This window comes from Myiozetetes cayanensis, unplaced genomic scaffold, assembly GCF_022539395.1.
Source record: "Myiozetetes cayanensis isolate MyiCay16 unplaced genomic scaffold, myiCay2020 scf3, whole genome shotgun sequence".
Classification (NCBI taxonomy): domain Eukaryota; kingdom Metazoa; phylum Chordata; class Aves; order Passeriformes; family Tyrannidae; genus Myiozetetes; species Myiozetetes cayanensis.
The window spans coordinates 53,257,201-53,274,343 of NW_026087521.1; the positions used below are offsets into that span (position 1 = coordinate 53,257,201).

At 38.6% G+C, this 17,143-nt stretch overlaps 1 protein-coding gene across 1 annotated transcript in view; it reads left to right on the forward strand.

The window, feature by feature from the left end:
* Window positions 1-17,143, forward strand: part of LARGE1 (LARGE xylosyl- and glucuronyltransferase 1) — a 281,360-nt gene that overhangs the window by 135,215 nt on the left and 129,002 nt on the right. Inside the window, 3 exon segments of the mRNA XM_050323702.1 lie at window positions 110-411; window positions 6,606-6,688; window positions 16,788-16,911. Coding sequence (XP_050179659.1) covers window positions 110-411; window positions 6,606-6,688; window positions 16,788-16,911 — 509 coding nt within the window.

The following is a 17,143-nucleotide window of genomic DNA, read 5'->3' on the forward strand; positions in this document are numbered from 1 at the left end:
CACTGCCTTGAGGTGGCAAGTGACATCCCTGCCTCACAATGCCAGCATTAAAGGACAATGCAACTTCAAGTATATTCTGACAGAAGGGGTATGTTTCCTTCTCTTGCAGATGGGAAGCCAGTGTCGCTGTCTCCACTTGAATCCCAGCCCCACAGTCCTCGGTACACGGCTTCGAGCCAGCGGGAGCGCGAGAGCTTGGAAGTCCGCATGCGGGAGGTGGAGGAGGAGAACCGCGTGCTGCGCAAGCAGCTCAGCCTGGCACAGAGTCGCAGCCCCTCTCATCACCATGGCAATCACTCCAAAACCTACTCCATGGAAGAGGGGACAGGTGACAGCGAGAGCCTGCGGGCTGGCATTGTGGCAGGGAACAGCTCCGAGTGTGGGCAGCAACCAGCAGTGGAAAAATGTGAGGTAAATAAACAAAAGGAACTTGCCAGAAACAAAGCTTGGTAGATATAATACTTTAAGGACACTGCAGATCCCCATCTCCTTCACCCTGAAACTTTGTTTTCAGAAACCAGCCTCTTAAAGGTCTGCTGGCTGCAACGTTTTAGATAATTTTTAATTAATCTTTTTCTTATAAACTTTAAAACATCTAATCATCGTAATATCTTCTGAGTTATTATTTCATCACAGTTTTTTCTCTTTTTCGTTCTTATGTCCTCAAACCTGGTATAAAAATCAAAGCCTTGTTCCAATCTGTACCGCTGTGCTGATAAAGACCTCTGGCAAATCGACCCCATGTGTTTTTTAAGTTAAATGAAAGCTCCACGGTGCTTGGAAAAGCCTTATTCCTTTGTTTGTGTCTCTGTACTGGAACAGTTCAGGGTTTACGATTAATTAAGTTGTGGCTTATGGAGCCAACCTGTGCTTTTGACTCACTTTCAGGAGTGTACCTGGGTGTCACTGTGGGACCACCTGCTTTGCACGAGCTGTGCACAGTGTGATTGGCTACAGGGAAAAGGAGATCTCCTTCTAAGAAGGTTTTGGAGTGGGTTTTTTTGGTTTGGTTTTCCCCATTCTGTGCCAGTAGTTTTGTGGATGTCATCCAGATATTTAGTTATCAGATGTATGAATGCTGACAGGTCCAAATATGGATAGATCCCAAACAGAAAATCTTGCTTAAAGGCCTTTTGCCAGTCTCAGCTGATGAAGGTATCAAAAGTAGCTTTCTCCATTTATTTCTATAAAGAAGGTAAAACCTTATCACCTTTTATCTTGCTTTTTGCCACTCAAAGATAAAAGTTGAAAGAAAATTAGTGGGAGAGGAAGAAGAAGTCCTAATTATCTTTTGAGATAAATTCTATTCAATGTGAAAATATCAAATACGGTTAACGAGTGAGTTACTGCTTCCCAGTTGGTTATCTTTGACTGTCAGTGTGAAAAAAAGGAAGCAACATTATTGTAAGGAGTGGGAAAGAGAGGGGTTTGTTTTTCATTTTCCCTCCTCCAGATAATGAGGGTCTGATTTTCCTCACTGAGAGCATTTTGGCAATTCTTTTAATCAGGGAAGGTTCAGGCCATCAATAAGCAAACCTCACTTCTCCCCTATTATTATGCCAAGGAGTGATGAGCTGAATCTCAGTTCTCAGTTGTTCAATGTACCAACCAATTTGGAACACAAAAATAGCAGCTTAAAGTAGGAATAGTTTAAATGGCCTTCCAGTTATAATGTGTTTTGCCAATAAGTTTACTTGCTCAGTGGGGTTTAGCATTGTGCTGGAGGCAGTGGTTATATAAAATACAAAATCTGACATTATTTGCCATCCCCCTATCTCACTGCACACTATTTTGATAGCAAAATAGCTTTCTACTCTTTTTCCTAGGGAATTCACTCAGTAATTCAGTAACAGCAATGGAAGTTGAAATTAAACTTCCTTATTATCAGATTTGCCAAGGGTCTCATCATTTATCCTATTATTGTAGATTCTGGTTCTGTGTTTGTGTGAGGGGTATCTTGACTCCATTCACTCTCTGTTTTCAGCATTTCAGATGTGCAAACTAAATCTTTTTTAGCTCCTGACCCTGGAATTTATCACAGCGAGAGTCAGCAAGTTGGGTAGTAAAGAACCAGAGTTCTTGAGAAGACTGGAGCTCTGTGGGAGACTAAGAAAGCTAGGAATAGGTTGTTCATTTCATTGAGTCTGTTCTTAGAGATTTACTAAAGATAACATTTCAGAATCTAATTTGAGATGGTCTTTAATGATGATTAAAACATTTGAAAATGCAGTTACAATGAATGAACATTAAATCTCTGATAAAGCATAATCTGTGTGATAATAGTTGTGATCTATATCAAATAGCTGTGGGTTTGTTGCATTCCAGCCACAGCTTCCTACTCTGTTGCATCACAGGAGAGCTCTTCTGATATTGTAAAACAGACCATCATTACACTGCAAGGAAAAATCAGAGTCCCAGCCTGTCATACCTTCCCAGTAGTAGACAATTTAAAGAGAAACCTTGAAAATAAAAGTACAAGTAGTCCTTACACAGATGTCAGCACACACAACAGGCTTCAGAAGGAGAGCATAATGCCAATGGAAGCTAACACAGTTATATGCCTCTTTCTTACTATGTTATTACCATATCTTTCCAGCTTGTGCCCCATAAACTGAGCATACACTTGGAATTAAGTGGGCAATTATAAATATTTTCAAAAGTGATTTTACATTAGGAAATTGGTAATTATTAGTATAGCATTTAATGGGTTAGCAAAATACTTCACATTTGAAGCAGTTTTACAGGCAAATTTTTATTACTGTTCTCAGCAGTGTTGTTCAATAGGGTTAAGTGTGTAGTACTCCACAGCCACCAAAACCAGACCCTCACCAACCTAAACAGTGTAACATACCTGCTTCTGTAAACTATTTGTAGTGTATTTACAAATATGCTATGAATACAAACATTTTGTAACATACTTCTAATATCTCTTAATCACATTCAACAATTACTTATGAAGGATTAAATATCTACAATGGAAGGCCTAGCTATCACTGCTGGAAAATTACTGAAGTATGAAATGTTTTACCAAAGATTATTTTTAGCTATAGGAACTAATTAGAATTTGCAAAACTCACTATTTCATAATTCAAAAAGTAGCCCAAGAAGGAAAAAAAATAGCATCTATTTATGTAGGCACCATATACTCCTCATCAATATGGGATCTAAGGCCCAGTGGTTTTGGGTTCCCAAAACCTTCTTCTTTCCATTAATATTATCCCAGAATAGCCTTACATGAAATAATGCATTCAGAAACAGTTTTTCTGTCCTGTACTGGCTGAAGAGTTTCTGAACTATGTTAGCGTGTACCTTGGTATGACTTAAAACTCTCTTTCCTAAAAGAGCTTAACTTCTTTAAGTACTTCTTTAATTACTTCCTGTAAGTACTTGGACCAAGAGCTCCCTAAACTATTTACAATTAAAAATAGTTCTGTTTATGTCCCTGATCCTCAGCCTTTGGGAAGAATTATGTGATGAACTTCCACAGTGTTTTGCTTACCTATTCATATCTACATGTATAAACAGAGAAAGAATTCATTGAGTCTTTAAAGTAAGATGTATCATCATTTCATCTGTTGCTGCAATGAGTTACATTATCCAAAAGCATCTCCAATGAATGGCCAAATCCAGATTTGCAACAAGTCATGAACTTGTCTATCATTCACTTTAAAGAGAGCATTGGAGGAGGATAAACATTTCAAAGAAGCTCAGTTTAGACTCACAGTGACTTCTGAATATCCAGGCTAGAATGTGCCTAGAATTATCTAGAATGATCATGGAATGTCATCATCAGTAAGAAACATGCAGAGCCTTGGTGTGAGAGGTTTGATGGGCCATGTTGAGCCAGGCAGGCAGGCTGATGCACTTTGTGGTAGTTGGAGCGTTCTTTGCTTTTGTGGTTTCACTCCTGGGTGCTGGCTGCAGTGTTCAGTCCAGAGGTTGTGTGAATCACAGCAGTCAGTTCTGGTGGGATGGGGGATACAGTCTTCTAGTCATCTGCAGATGGAAAAGAAGACGTTGAGAGAGGGGACTATTTTCAAAATCTGGGAGCTGATGTTTACAGTAGTATGATGAGGAGGATGCAAATTCTTTGAGGTGCTTTCTTCTTCCAGCTACAATTGTCGTATTGTGCTAGAATTTGGCTGCAGCCAGCTGCTCGCTATCCAAACGTGCATTTGGAACAAACGTGGAGAAAACTGGAAATAATTTTTTTTTCCCTTAGGATACAAACATCTGCAGATAGTTCAGGTTGATGACTTCATTTTGGCTTATCAGTGTTTTCCCACTGATTTTGTTTAAGAGTGAGACAATGAAAGAGAGGAAAGTGAATCAGGAAAAGGAGAGGAACAGACTGAGTCTTGCAGCATGCTGCAGGCAGAAACTTGGGAAAAAAGGTCTAGATTTCTGTTCTCTTTGAGGATTATGGCTTTTTTGTATAACTGATTGTAGGCAGGAGTAGAAGTGATATGTAATATCAAACACCACAGAGAGGCTGAGCAGAAGGTACATGGATGCCTGTGTCTCTGAACTGGAAAAGAACATTCAGAAGAGTAACATGTGCTGCTCTCATTGTGCCCTGGCTAAAACAGCATCCAAGGCAACAGCAACTACTAGAAGACAGCGAGGAAAGCCTGCTTATAATTCTGAAACAAACTGATTTAGTAAAAGGAGTACAGATGTGGGAAAGTCCTTGACAGAATAAACTGATTTTTAGGGGAGTTGTAAGGTGGAGAGAGACTGTAAAGAGAGTGTTTCTTGCAAGTAGAGGTAGTATAAAATTATGTTGATAGTGATAGGACAGTGCTGTTCTGTCAAAACCCCTAAAATGTTTGTGTTGGTCCAGTGTCTTTGGGTGAAATGTTTAAAGCAGGCATGAAACTGTTCTCAGATAATTTGATTTTAACTGGCATTGAAGGGAAGGACCTTAGGTCTTCGAAATGCCTGAGAAGGACCAGCTGGCAGTCAGAGAGGAGGCACTGTGTGCAGTATCAGGAATGAGTACACTCATGCTCATGAGTACAGTACAAACTCCTGCTGCAATAAAAGTCGTTAATAAGCAGCCTCTGTTCTCCCCTCTTATCACAAGAGAGAAACACAGTCAATTTTTGCTAAGTGTTGAGCATGCTCCACTCCCATTGACTTTAATGTAGATTTAAAGCATTGGCAACAGAGCTGTTGCCAAAATATACTGCAATATCTTTTCTTTCTTACACCTTTCTGGACAGACAGTTGTCTTATTAATTCAATTCCTCTTAAAACCTCAGATCTTAAATGCCACAGCTTGTGAAACACACTCTAGGGCTGGAGGCAGCTGCAATGTTCATATGGATGTTCCACAGTGGCACAGCCTCTTGGCAGTTTTATGATTCAAATTGTGCCCTGTACGAGGTGATGGTAATGGATGGGGCTGTGGACTCTTTAGATGTGCCCAACACATGCCACCTCTTGTGTAAATCTGCTTCTGTTACAAGCCAGGCTTTGGGAATCTGTGACTGTGTGAAGAGACAGAATTCCTCATTTGTTCTCAGCATAGTGAGCATTCTGTGGAAAATGAGAGATGTGTGCGTGAGAAACCAGCTAACCAAGCTTCAAATGGAAGCCAAATGAGGCTTCCCTGCAGTTTCACAGCTGTGTCCCCAATGGCAGCTTTGTGCTGCCAGCATGGTGAACTCTCCTTCATTTCTGTGACCACTAAGAAACCGAGTATTACAGAACCTGGAGTCAGAACTTGCTAGGATTAATTTTTTTTGTCCCTAGGGAATAAAAATGACTAATTTTAAAACCAGAGCAGAGTAATGTAACACATTTTTCAGATTAGTACTTACTGCATAAATAATAATGACTCGTAGAGCCTTTTCAGTTTTCCCTTTCCTCCTGAAGAGATGAGGAAACCTCTGCCTCATGCTAAATGGGAGGTACGAATGCACAGAATAAGTGATAATTTACCAGCATTGTGAGGTGGAGAGAATGTGTTTGGGGGGGTTGTATTTAACTTCATATTAACACTACCAGTGCAGCCCATACTGGTAGTCACATTCAAGGAGGTGGCTACCTGCCTTCACAGCTTGTGTCCCATCATATCACTGGGATGCATCCAGCCCTGGCAAACCAATTGTCCCAGTCATGCTCATCCACGAGAGCTTGCTCACCCTTTCCTTAGTGGCTGTGCATAATGAAGAAATTGTACAAAATTTCTAAGAGCATATCTGCTTATAATTATCTGTCATAATTTTAAACTTTAGTTGAGAAGATTAAAAATGTCTGCATGTTTCCATACTCAGAACTGTGTGTGCTGCTTATTTGGGGAGGGCGTGTACATGACATACACACGTATGCTCTTAGCTAATAAATTCAATTCTGTTCAAACATCTGATGTAATTTAGGGGTAGTAACGACTTTGGAATGACGATGGTCTTATAAATCAATTAAGATGTTTTTAACGAACTGCCTCAAGTGGGCTGCAAACAGCTGCAAAACACCCACTCAAATCTTTAACAGTCGCCACACTAAATAATAGCGCTGTCGTGTGTGTGCTCTCCTTGGTGAGTGACAGAACACAGGAGCAGGCTTTCATTTTTGTTCTTTTTGTTTCTTTTCTCCCACAGACTATCCACGTTGCCATTGTTTGTGCAGGGTACAATGCCAGTCGGGATGTTGTCACACTTGTCAAGTCTGTCTTATTTCACAGGTAAAGGTAGTTTTTTTTTCTTGTATGTTGTATATCTGATTATGGTTAAATAAACTCTTATTGCATTTAGTCCCTGCCTTCAAAAGAAATTTGGATTACCTTCCCTGATTGCTTTTTTCTTTGGAAGGAATGAAGCATGAAATTTGTGATCACCACAAATAGATTCACCTGTGTGAAGATTTCTACAGTGAATTAGAGTGATCACAGATCCACTTGCTACCCCTGTTGCATTGTGTGTTTAGGGACAGTATCCATCTTTACTGTAAAGCATCTGCACAGTCCTGAATGCTGTAACATAAAAATAATAATAATAATAGTAATAACAGTATTGTATTCATTTAGACTATTTCTGGCATCGATTTGTGGCGCAGGTGTAGATGATAAATTCACACTGGTTACTTGACTATCCCAGCGTCCAATTTAGACATTTGTTTTTGAAGTAAACCTGTTATTACAGTCAGTATATACTATTTCATTAAAGTCAGATTGGTTATTCTGGCTTTGGAACAGCTACTTGCAACCACTCAGAAGGTTTTGCAACCTGCTTTTAGCACATGGAGCACAGTTAGATCCCAAAATTGAGGGGCATAAATGCACAATGAAGACAAAATAACCAATTCCCTTAATAGACAGCAGCTCCAGAAAAAGAGATATCCCTTGTCCAGTTTAGAAATGTCTCTCAGAGATTTTTTCCAATAATGTTGCATAAAGGGAATTAAAATAGGGAAGTGATCAGACTGTTTGACTCAGGACAAATAGACTGATAAAATACGCTTGCAGTATAAACAGGAGGTAGTTTCAACATGCTGCTTTATTTGAAAGATAATTTTATGCTTGGGGGGTGACTCTTGTTCATGTCATGTGCTGATATCTTACAGGTAGTATGAGTGGGGCATTCCAGCCCCACATTTTGCTCCTTATGTTTGCCTCCAGTCTTCTGCTGGAAGTCCTAGTAATCACTCCTTTACAATGGTTTTATTACACCTTTTTATATTATTTTTGCTAAGTTTTGTAAAATAATATAAATTCTCACCTTGTCCAATATAGAATAAGACTCAGTAAATATTGTTTAATCTCCAAAATATGAAAACAATTTCCACTATCAACACATAGCCTTTCCCAAGTCTTTTCAGAAGTAGCATATTCATGCTGGATGAGGGCTAGGAGCAAAAAATTAGTACTAAAATAGACATAACAAAAGCAAAACAACAGTAAAAATTTGTGTAGTTTTCAGTGCAGAATTTTTCTGAGTGTTAAAATTCTGTTGAATTTTAAAAGTGTGTCTATTTCCAATTAGAGGTTTGAATTATTCAGTGTAAACTGGCTTTATATTGCAGGGATGTGAGGAGGTTTTGTCTATTTTGATTGTTGTTTCTAAGCAATTTCATGGAAAATCATATTTTTGTGGTGACATGAGTTATCCCTGTGGTTAATTTCTCCATGTTTTTCTCTGCTAGTATTTGCATCCATTTTGAGAAGACTTTAATCAGTATGTTTCCAAATGTTTTGTAAACAATAGGAATCTCGCAGCTCAAAGGTTTAAACAGCTTCTCTCTGTGTTACTTAAAGGAAATGTCCCTGTTTTACATAAACCACTCATCTGAGCAATTAGCAAATTTATAAAAAAAATCTGCTTTGTAATTAAATTATTAAATAAGAATTAATTAAAATATTAAACCAAAACAAAGGGAATTAGCATTGGTATTTCTAAGTCTGGATTCTGCCCTTATCAAGAGCATATTTGTTGTCTGGCTAGCACTACTGCTCATCGCAAAGGGTTTGTCTAGCTCAGCAGAGGTGATCAAGATAAAGTCCAGTATAGCTAATGAAATTTTAGTACAGTTAGTTACATTCAAGATAACCTATCTCCCTTGTTTGCTCAAGACAAATCTAAGTCCATTCCTGCCTAGAACTAGCTTTTCTCACCAGGCATTAAATTGTTTGCTAGAAAAAGAATACCTTCTCAAAAAGGACAGAGCTTCTTACAGGCAATTCTTCCTTATCTTCTAGAAAACACAGGCTTTTTAAGCATCCGTTGATGCTATGGCTACATGGCCACGCTTCAGCAGCAGTCCTTTCTTGAATCTTTATCTTTGAAGTGGCAATTGTGAGGAAGAATGGAGAATAAACAACAAAGAAGCAACAAGCTCAGCTGAAAATTGATTTAGAACCAAGTCTCCTTGCATTGGTTGCCACATGCAAACAGTGTTATCTTGGAGACTAGTATGCACGTCAGAAATGATAATTGGAAAGAAGGCTTCTTTTAATTGCTAGGATCTATTTAATTGTAGGAATGAAGGATGGACACAGGTCATGATACTGCATTAGGAGAATTGAGTTAGGAGAGTTGGAAGTAGTTGGTGCGGATAGTGAATGCTTCATGACATCAGCAGCAAGTTTACCATCTGACTTAGGGTCATCAGTGAAAACAGGCATGGAGATGTCTCTAATTCTAATCTCTAAATGTGCACCAGGGAGCACATCCTAGCTGGCACTGTCCAATAAGCCAAGCAAAGCAGAATTTGAAAGGACTGTGTTTCCAATGGAGATGTTTGCTTAACAGGAAGTTTGCTATCCTAATCTCTAAATTTAGGCTACTGGCCCTTCCTCTGTAGGATCACCACATTCAATCTCAAATATAGTTTTGCAATAACAGAACAAATAACCTGAATACAATGTATTGGTTAAACAACTGACCTTTCAGAGCAACTAGGCTTAATATCCTCACCTGTCCTCCTGCACCTCAATTGGTGTTTGTTGTAAGAGCACCGATTTCAGTGAATCTATCTGGAATTCGTGATGTCATGTGATGTTTTTAGCATTTCTGTCTTGTTTAGTAATTAAAGCATGTTTTAGCTGTGCATTTTGGTACAAAATGAGATACCTAAAGACCCTACTCCTGTAGGAAATTCCTACTTTGCTATCAGGAAAGCTCTGAGAAAAGGAGGCCATGTCATTCTACTCCCAGGGTGCATTAACATATTTGTTATACCCCCAACTTTGAGCTAGAGTGCTAGATAGAGACACAAAACAGCAGGAGTACTGGGTCATTAAGGATAAAAGCCACAGGAGTTTCTATAGATGGAGTGTGCTGTCTCTTCTCTCTTGCATGAATGTACAGCAAATTCTGCATATTGAACATTTCAGCTCTCCACAGGTCTAAAAAAGCAAGTTTCTGATTGTAGTCATACCAGATACATATCACGAGAGTCAGGCAAGCTACGTGTTCAGACCATTTGAGAAACTATATCTGTCTTCAGGTTCCAGAGAGTGGGAAGAGGAGAGGAAAGGGGTAGTGTGGTTGATTCCACATAAGGGCACCATAGTTCAGAAATGCGTTTCATTCCCAGTGGTAAAGGAGCTTGATTCCAGTTTTGTCTTTGGAAAGCGTATGCTCCAGCCACAAAATCCCAGCAGCTTTTAACACCCAGTTTGACATAACTGACAGTTTGTTCTCAGGAGGAGACTCAGCAGAGCTGGAATAGTGCAGGGTTTGCAGTCTGATAAATATGCATTGGCAGCGCTGCACAGAGGGAGGCTTGTAGAATGAGCACTCAGTCCTAGCCTGCAACTTTCCTGCTTTCCTCTCTTGCACATCTAGTTCCCAATTATGACAGATTTTATAAATCTATTTCAGGCTAAAAGAAATTATCTCTGAGTCAGTTTAACACAAGCCAAGCTTGTATCCCTGTGTGCTAAGTGCAACATAACTTTACTTTTCCCAAACCGAAAGTCTAAACATCAAAACCTAAATATATTGGGTCGAAAGGGCACAATTAAATGCAAGTAGTTTTGTAAATGCAAATGTAGTATGCAAAAAGCACTGCATTGCGTTTTAAAACTGAAGCAGTTTCCTGTGGCTGATAACTCTTCTTGAATCTTTTGCAACTATTGATCCAAGTTAATTGGTGATTTTCAGTGTTTTACTCCATTTCTGAAAATTCTAAAGCTTAGAGGGCCACAGAAACAGCCCACAATTATGTTTCATATTACAAAGATCATTTCTCTCTCTGCTCAGGTAAGTCTTGAGTAAGAGCTAAAATGGTTTTTAATGTATCTTTTATTTTCCAAAGACATGCTAAACACTATGTTTCATTTGGGAACAAAGACCAAAATTACACAGTTACAACATGTTGGGTCAACCTGACAATCTGTGAAAAATTAACTTCTCTTTTATGCCAGCTAATACTGGCTTGGTTTTTTGTGCCTTTTTGGTTTTGGGTTTTTTTTCCCCTGCTATCTTAGTCCCTCTTCCTCAGAGAATCATTGCACTTCCTTCTTTAGCAGTGCCTCCATCGATGCTACAGCATTGGTGACATAGTAATGGGGGGTGAGGGGTGGTTTTGTAAGGTATGTAAACACAAACAGTCAATTAGACAAAAGCTTTTTAATATGAAGTAGTCTCTTTCCTTTAAGAAGGCTGTTTATAATCTCAAAGTTAAGCAAATGTCTAAACATTTTTAAGATCAGAATATAAAACTGTGCTACAGATTGCTGTATGAATAATGAACTTTTTTTTTTCTTAGAATAAGTAGAATAAGGCAAACCAAATGAAAATCTAAATTAAATAAAATGGATAACATGTAATTTCCAAGTAAGAGTCACAAGTCAACTCTGGCTGGTAATTAAAGCTTATGTAATCTAATGGCTATATTCCATGGAGACCACTTTGCCTTGATGGAATTAATTTGAGAATTTAAAATCTCTGTCATTGTTTTCAACTTTTCTAACATGTCAGTTTTTGTGGGAGATTCTTCTTGCAAAAACTATAAAGCATGACCTGGTTTCTCTGATCCATATAAATGCATCAAAATGCACACTTCTTTTTGTGTCTTCTATCAGTCCTAACAATAGAGGCATAATGGAGAAAGCAATGTTTAAAAAAATCTGCCTGTGAAATCTCTTTTTATTTCCCAGAGAACGTCTTTAAACAAGAAGATCCATAAGTGATGTAGCAAGTGCATATTTAAGATCTCTCCAATAGTTTGGGGACCATTTTAATCAATACTGGATGTGAAGGGGTATGAAAAATCTTAAAGATTTTCACATTAAAATTCTCCATGTATGAGAGAGGGATTGTCATGTGGGCATTAGGAAAAAAAATTTCCCAAGCTGCCTTTTATAATTTCTGTTTGAAGTTTCTTGTAACCATTTGTTACAGATATAAAAGGTATTACCTTGTTGTGCTTCCCTTAATAAAGTATAGGTTTTGGAAATAAACCCCCTGGGCTACTGACCTTTTTATATTCTTAGAAAATAAAATTCCTCTGTTGCAGAGAGAACTGTGCTACCAAGCAGCCAAGCAGCTGCTTTTCAAATTACTAACAACTGAGCTATGGAATCATACAGAAGGGAAGAGTGAGTCTTGGTTCCCTGCTCCCTTTTTCAATTGTAGATTTTTGTATTTAACTCAGTGACTGTGGCTATTTGAAAAGAAAGGGCCACAAATGCTTGAGCAAGCAGATCATAACTCTGATTAGGGACAAGTTTTCAAATGCAAAACTAAGATATCGTGATTAAAAAAAAAAAAAGAAATAGAAGGGAATGGATCCTAAATTCATGACCTGACTTCTAAAATTACTGGCATCTTTTCATTTTACTAACTTTACAGGACCTCAGCAATTCTGAAAATGAGAGCATTCATTCAAGCTCCTATATTTGAGTCTAAGAGCCTGTATTTAAGCATCCATGCTTGAAAATCTTGGCCAGAATCTCTATTCATTCACTTTTGAGGAAAGTAATTTAGGAAAATAAATGTGTGCTCTTTACATATGGTTTACTTAGTCAAATAGTGTTCTGATCTTAAGACAAGTGGAAATAATTTAATGTATGAAGATTTGCAGTTTTCTAAATAGAGAGCTTAAAACCTAGAGATTCCACTTGATGGGAAATACCCATATTTTGAAATTACATTTAACCACATTAAGACATTAGTGCATCAGCATTTTCCATGTAGCAGAAACTGTGAAAAGTTGTAGTTGGTAAAAGTTCATATGTTCAAAATCTTTGAGGTAAATGAGATTAAGTATTTATGGACCTTGTGAAAAATTCTGTGGCCATTTCAATACCTGCTTCTGTAGTGAGGAAATTGGAAAACCTGGGGCTCGGAGTTCAAGGGCTGCCTGTTCTGAAACACGGGACACTAGAAATCTTGATTTCCAAACATACTACTTTGCATGAATACTGGGAATTTTCAAAAACCTATTAGTTTTGTAGAAGTTTATCACAATTGCCATATATTGACCCATATTACTCCGTAGTTGCATGTATTGTAACCATATACAGTGTAGTGATTTCTAGCTGTACAAGATATAACTAGCCTCTACCATGTGGGCTGTTTTAGCTCTCTTGATGTGGAAAGTCAGGTATATGTGTTAAAAATAAGCAAACCAAACGTGTACTTTGAGTTAGCTGGAGAAGTTGAAGAAGGACCACCTTCCATTTGGAGTGAGAGAAGAGGTTTATGCTGGTCATCCCTTTCTCCCAAGACTTGATTCCAGGTTCCCTTCAACCCAACAACTGAGTTGCACTGGAGTCTTTAGGCTCAGGGAATTGGAAAGAACCTGTTGGGCCATCTCGTTAACCATAGATTTGTTACGGCTGTTGCAGGAAACCAAAGAATTAAAATCCTTTTCATTACTTGATCTGCCTTCCCAGCAGAAGAGAGTTGGGTTTTTCTTTAACCACAGCATCATATTTTTTCAGTTTCATGCCACTTAATTTCCAGTAGCAAACTTCTGTGTCTTCAGCTGCTCACTGAACTTCAAAGGCCCTGTATGTCACTGTTCCTTGTTTTGCAGGTGAGGTATGCTCAAGTCTACCTCAGAAGACTTGAGTATCTGCCCCCTGCTATACCCAATCTTTTCTAACTGTAGCTGCAAAGTGCCCGTGAAGGATAGCTGTCTACATGCCTATCCCTTAACTTATCGTAGGAGCAATACAGTTTAATTTCAGTTTTATAAAGCTCATATCCCAAAAAATGTCTCTGTCCTGGAAGAAGACCAGTCTGAAGAAAGGAATAGCTTTCACTGATATCAAATACAGCAAAATGTCCACGTCTGATGAAGTACAGCTTTCAGTGGAATCCTTCACAATATCCTGATTGTCACTCAGGATTCTTAGAGCTAGTAATTCAATCAAGTTGGCAAATAATTATGGCATCCCTTTCACCTATCTCTTGAGAAAGATTTTTTTTTTTTACAGAATCTTCTGTATCTTTTACAATGGACGTTGGTTGATCTTTAAGCTTCTAAACCTGTTTCATAAATCCTTTGAAGCAATCCATATCTTTAAGCTTTTGCATATTGCAGGCACCAGAAGAGGTAAAAGATGTCATCTGTGTGTATGCTAGTACTGTTATCTTCAGCAGGTCTTCCAGCTTTCAGTCTGTGCTCTATTGGCTTCTAGCACCATGCTAAACCTCACATTTCACAGAACTAAAAGATCATCTGGAGTAAAATTTTCTGTGGCTGATGCACATTTAGTTGTAGAAGTCAGCAGGTCACTATACTGTTTTGGGGATATATTTTTGTAAGTGATAATCTTCTACTTTGCCTCTGACATACACTTTCCTTCCAGCTGAATCTTTACCACGAGGCTAACAACTTGAAAGAGATTTCTGTGTGGGAGTACAGCTACTCCTTTTTTCTTTTTCCCAGTAGGAGACGAACTAAAGAAAATGTCACCCACTTGTTCCCATTTAAGTTTCATACACTCTGGGTCATTCAGATAAGTATAAACTGCTACTGAACATCTGAGTGTCTTTGTGTCAGATTTTTTTCTTTTCAACTAGTGTGTTTCATCTTGAAATATTTTATATCAATTCCATTTAACTAAATGATGGTTTGAAGGAAGACAGAGCTTTCTTGTTTTTAACTGATTTTTTACTCTTCTTATTCCACTTTGCAATATATAGATAAATAACCCTGGAGAAAAAAAAGGCAAAGAAATTACTGAAGAACACCAGCTGGGAAATAGTCCTACCAGAATCCATACTCAGCCCCTGCTAAGCAGAGGAACCTATGTGTATGTTGACATTCAACATCTATTTGTCTTGAGATACTGCTTTGCCAGTATGCAAGGCCACTGGTGTTGTACTCTGTTTCTCTTGGCCTTGTCTCTGCTAATGAGATGTATTTCCTGATCACTGCTATTTCCTGATTTTTTTCTTGGCAAGGTGCCTGGTTACTGCGGAATCTGCATGAGCCAGGATGGCCTCTTCTACTCTCCTGCTGGGCTAGTGAAGCAGATGTAATTGCTGTGATCCCTTCAGCTTGGTAATGGGACACTCAGCAGCTGGCAACTTACTCCCTTCCCTCTCCCCTCCTCCCTCCAGGGCAAGCTGGAGATTGAAAGACCTTTGTCTTTCTGGAAAGCATGTCGTGGCTTAGTGTTTTGGATATTGTTAAATGCAGATCAGCTGTGGGTTTATTCTGCCATCATGATTATCTCATATATAAGGCTTCCAGCCCTTTTCTGCTTTTTCTGTAAGCTCATAATGTGATCCACAGTGCCCTTGAAGCCAATACAGCAGCTTCACTGGCAACCCTGGGTGTTGGGTTGGATCTTAGGTGCAGCATTTCTAACACTGCAAAATCCAACCATACATTGCTTATCACAACAATCTGCTGTTTCTGCTGAGAGGTCTGTTATGATACTGTGAACCATTATATGTATTTTTACATTTTCTTGTGGACTTTGTTCAGTGGGAAGCAGTATTACTCATCAAAGAAAGAAGAGAAACATTAAAGAGGAAGGCACATATTGTTCATTAATGTAGGAAATGGAGAGAAAATAACCATCATCTTTTGGGTTAAGCCCAAACATGTAATGGAAGTACATTGGCTTGAACTAACATAGGTTTCCTCACTTCTTGTTCTTACTGAAGAATATAGTAGCATCAGTCATCTTTCACTTTAATCAACATCTAAAACATCTTTTTAGATGAAACGTATCAGTTAACAAGTACATTTAGCTTTATAAATTTCAGAGAAATGAGAGACCACTCTTCCACCCTTGAGGTGAAAGAAAGGTTGGGCCAATGCTAAAGTCTAAACAAACCATCTGTTCTGTCTTCTTAGTGGCTTTTTCAAACTCTGTGCTTCTCTGCTAACAGGAAAAGTTGCTAAGCTAGGGATAAATGTAGAAGACTACAGATTCTTGACTAAATTCCACTGACAGGTTTTTGTATTCCTACCACAGAAGTTAAGATCAAATTTTACTGTTTACTGTCCCTCAAAGAGGGAGCGAAGTTAAGGGCTTTAAACAAGGTATTTGTAATGTCCCAAGTTGACATTACTATAGAAAAATCCATATACTTTGTCAAAAGGTGCCAATCTTGCTGATACTGGCTTCACTCATCTTGTTTTGAAACTTTTCAATTAGCTCAAGTCCTGTAACTACCAAGGTGAACTCAATTGTGGTGTTTTGAACAAAATGTTTTCTTTCTTCCTGCCTTTAACCATCCCTCCCTCTTAGGAAAAGGATGTGGGAAGATGTGCAGTCTCCATTCTATTCACTACACCAGTGAATAGCTGGAAGGCACTCACCTGAAACATCTAACATTGGGTTTCTGTAGGATAGCTGTTGATTCCCCAAGTTTGCTTTTTAGAAAAGATCTGTGTAAACTCAGTGGTCCTGGAATATCACCTGATTCAAATTATTATTTTTTAACCTTCTCTTGCACCTCCACTTCTCCACGGACTTCTTACCACAAAGATAAGTTGCCAGATTGATGTAGACACTGACAGCAACAACTTTCACAGCTCAAGTCCCCAAAGGGAGAAAAACTGAGCCTTCTTTTAAGGAGCCAATAGAAGGAACAAGATCCTTAGCTGTTATAAATCATCACGTTCCACTGAAGTCAAAGGATCTGTATTTGTTTACAACCATCCAGAAACTGATTATTTCTGTTATTGTCATACGCGTTCAAATTGCGTCTCAGCATCTTGGCCACAGAGCAGGACTCCCCTGAAAATACTGTGCGCTTTAAACTTGACATCTTAAACACAGATAAAGTTTTGTACATTCTGATGTTGTCCTTTAACAACAGGAATTAGGAACCTTTGAACTAATGCTTTTCTCTCCCTTCTCATATTAGGCGAAACCCACTCCACTTTCACCTCATCGCAGATGCAATTGCCAAACAGATCCTGGCAACTCTGTTCCAGACATGGATGGTCCCTGCTGTGCGCATCGACTTCTATGATGCAGATGAGCTCAAGGTAAAGACAGACGTACACAGGTGTTAGTCATATAGTTCTGATTTCATGTCATCCCTTTTTTATTCATCTCTTTTTGGCTGGTGACTTGCAGGGGAGCAATTGGCTAAAAAACTCTCCCTGACTGCGACTAATTCCAACTCACATGACTGTAACCTCAGTTACGCTTAACTAGAAGATACTAAGTGGCTAAAATCAGTGCAGTTTCTCTGCTAATGGAACATGTTGTTTAGCA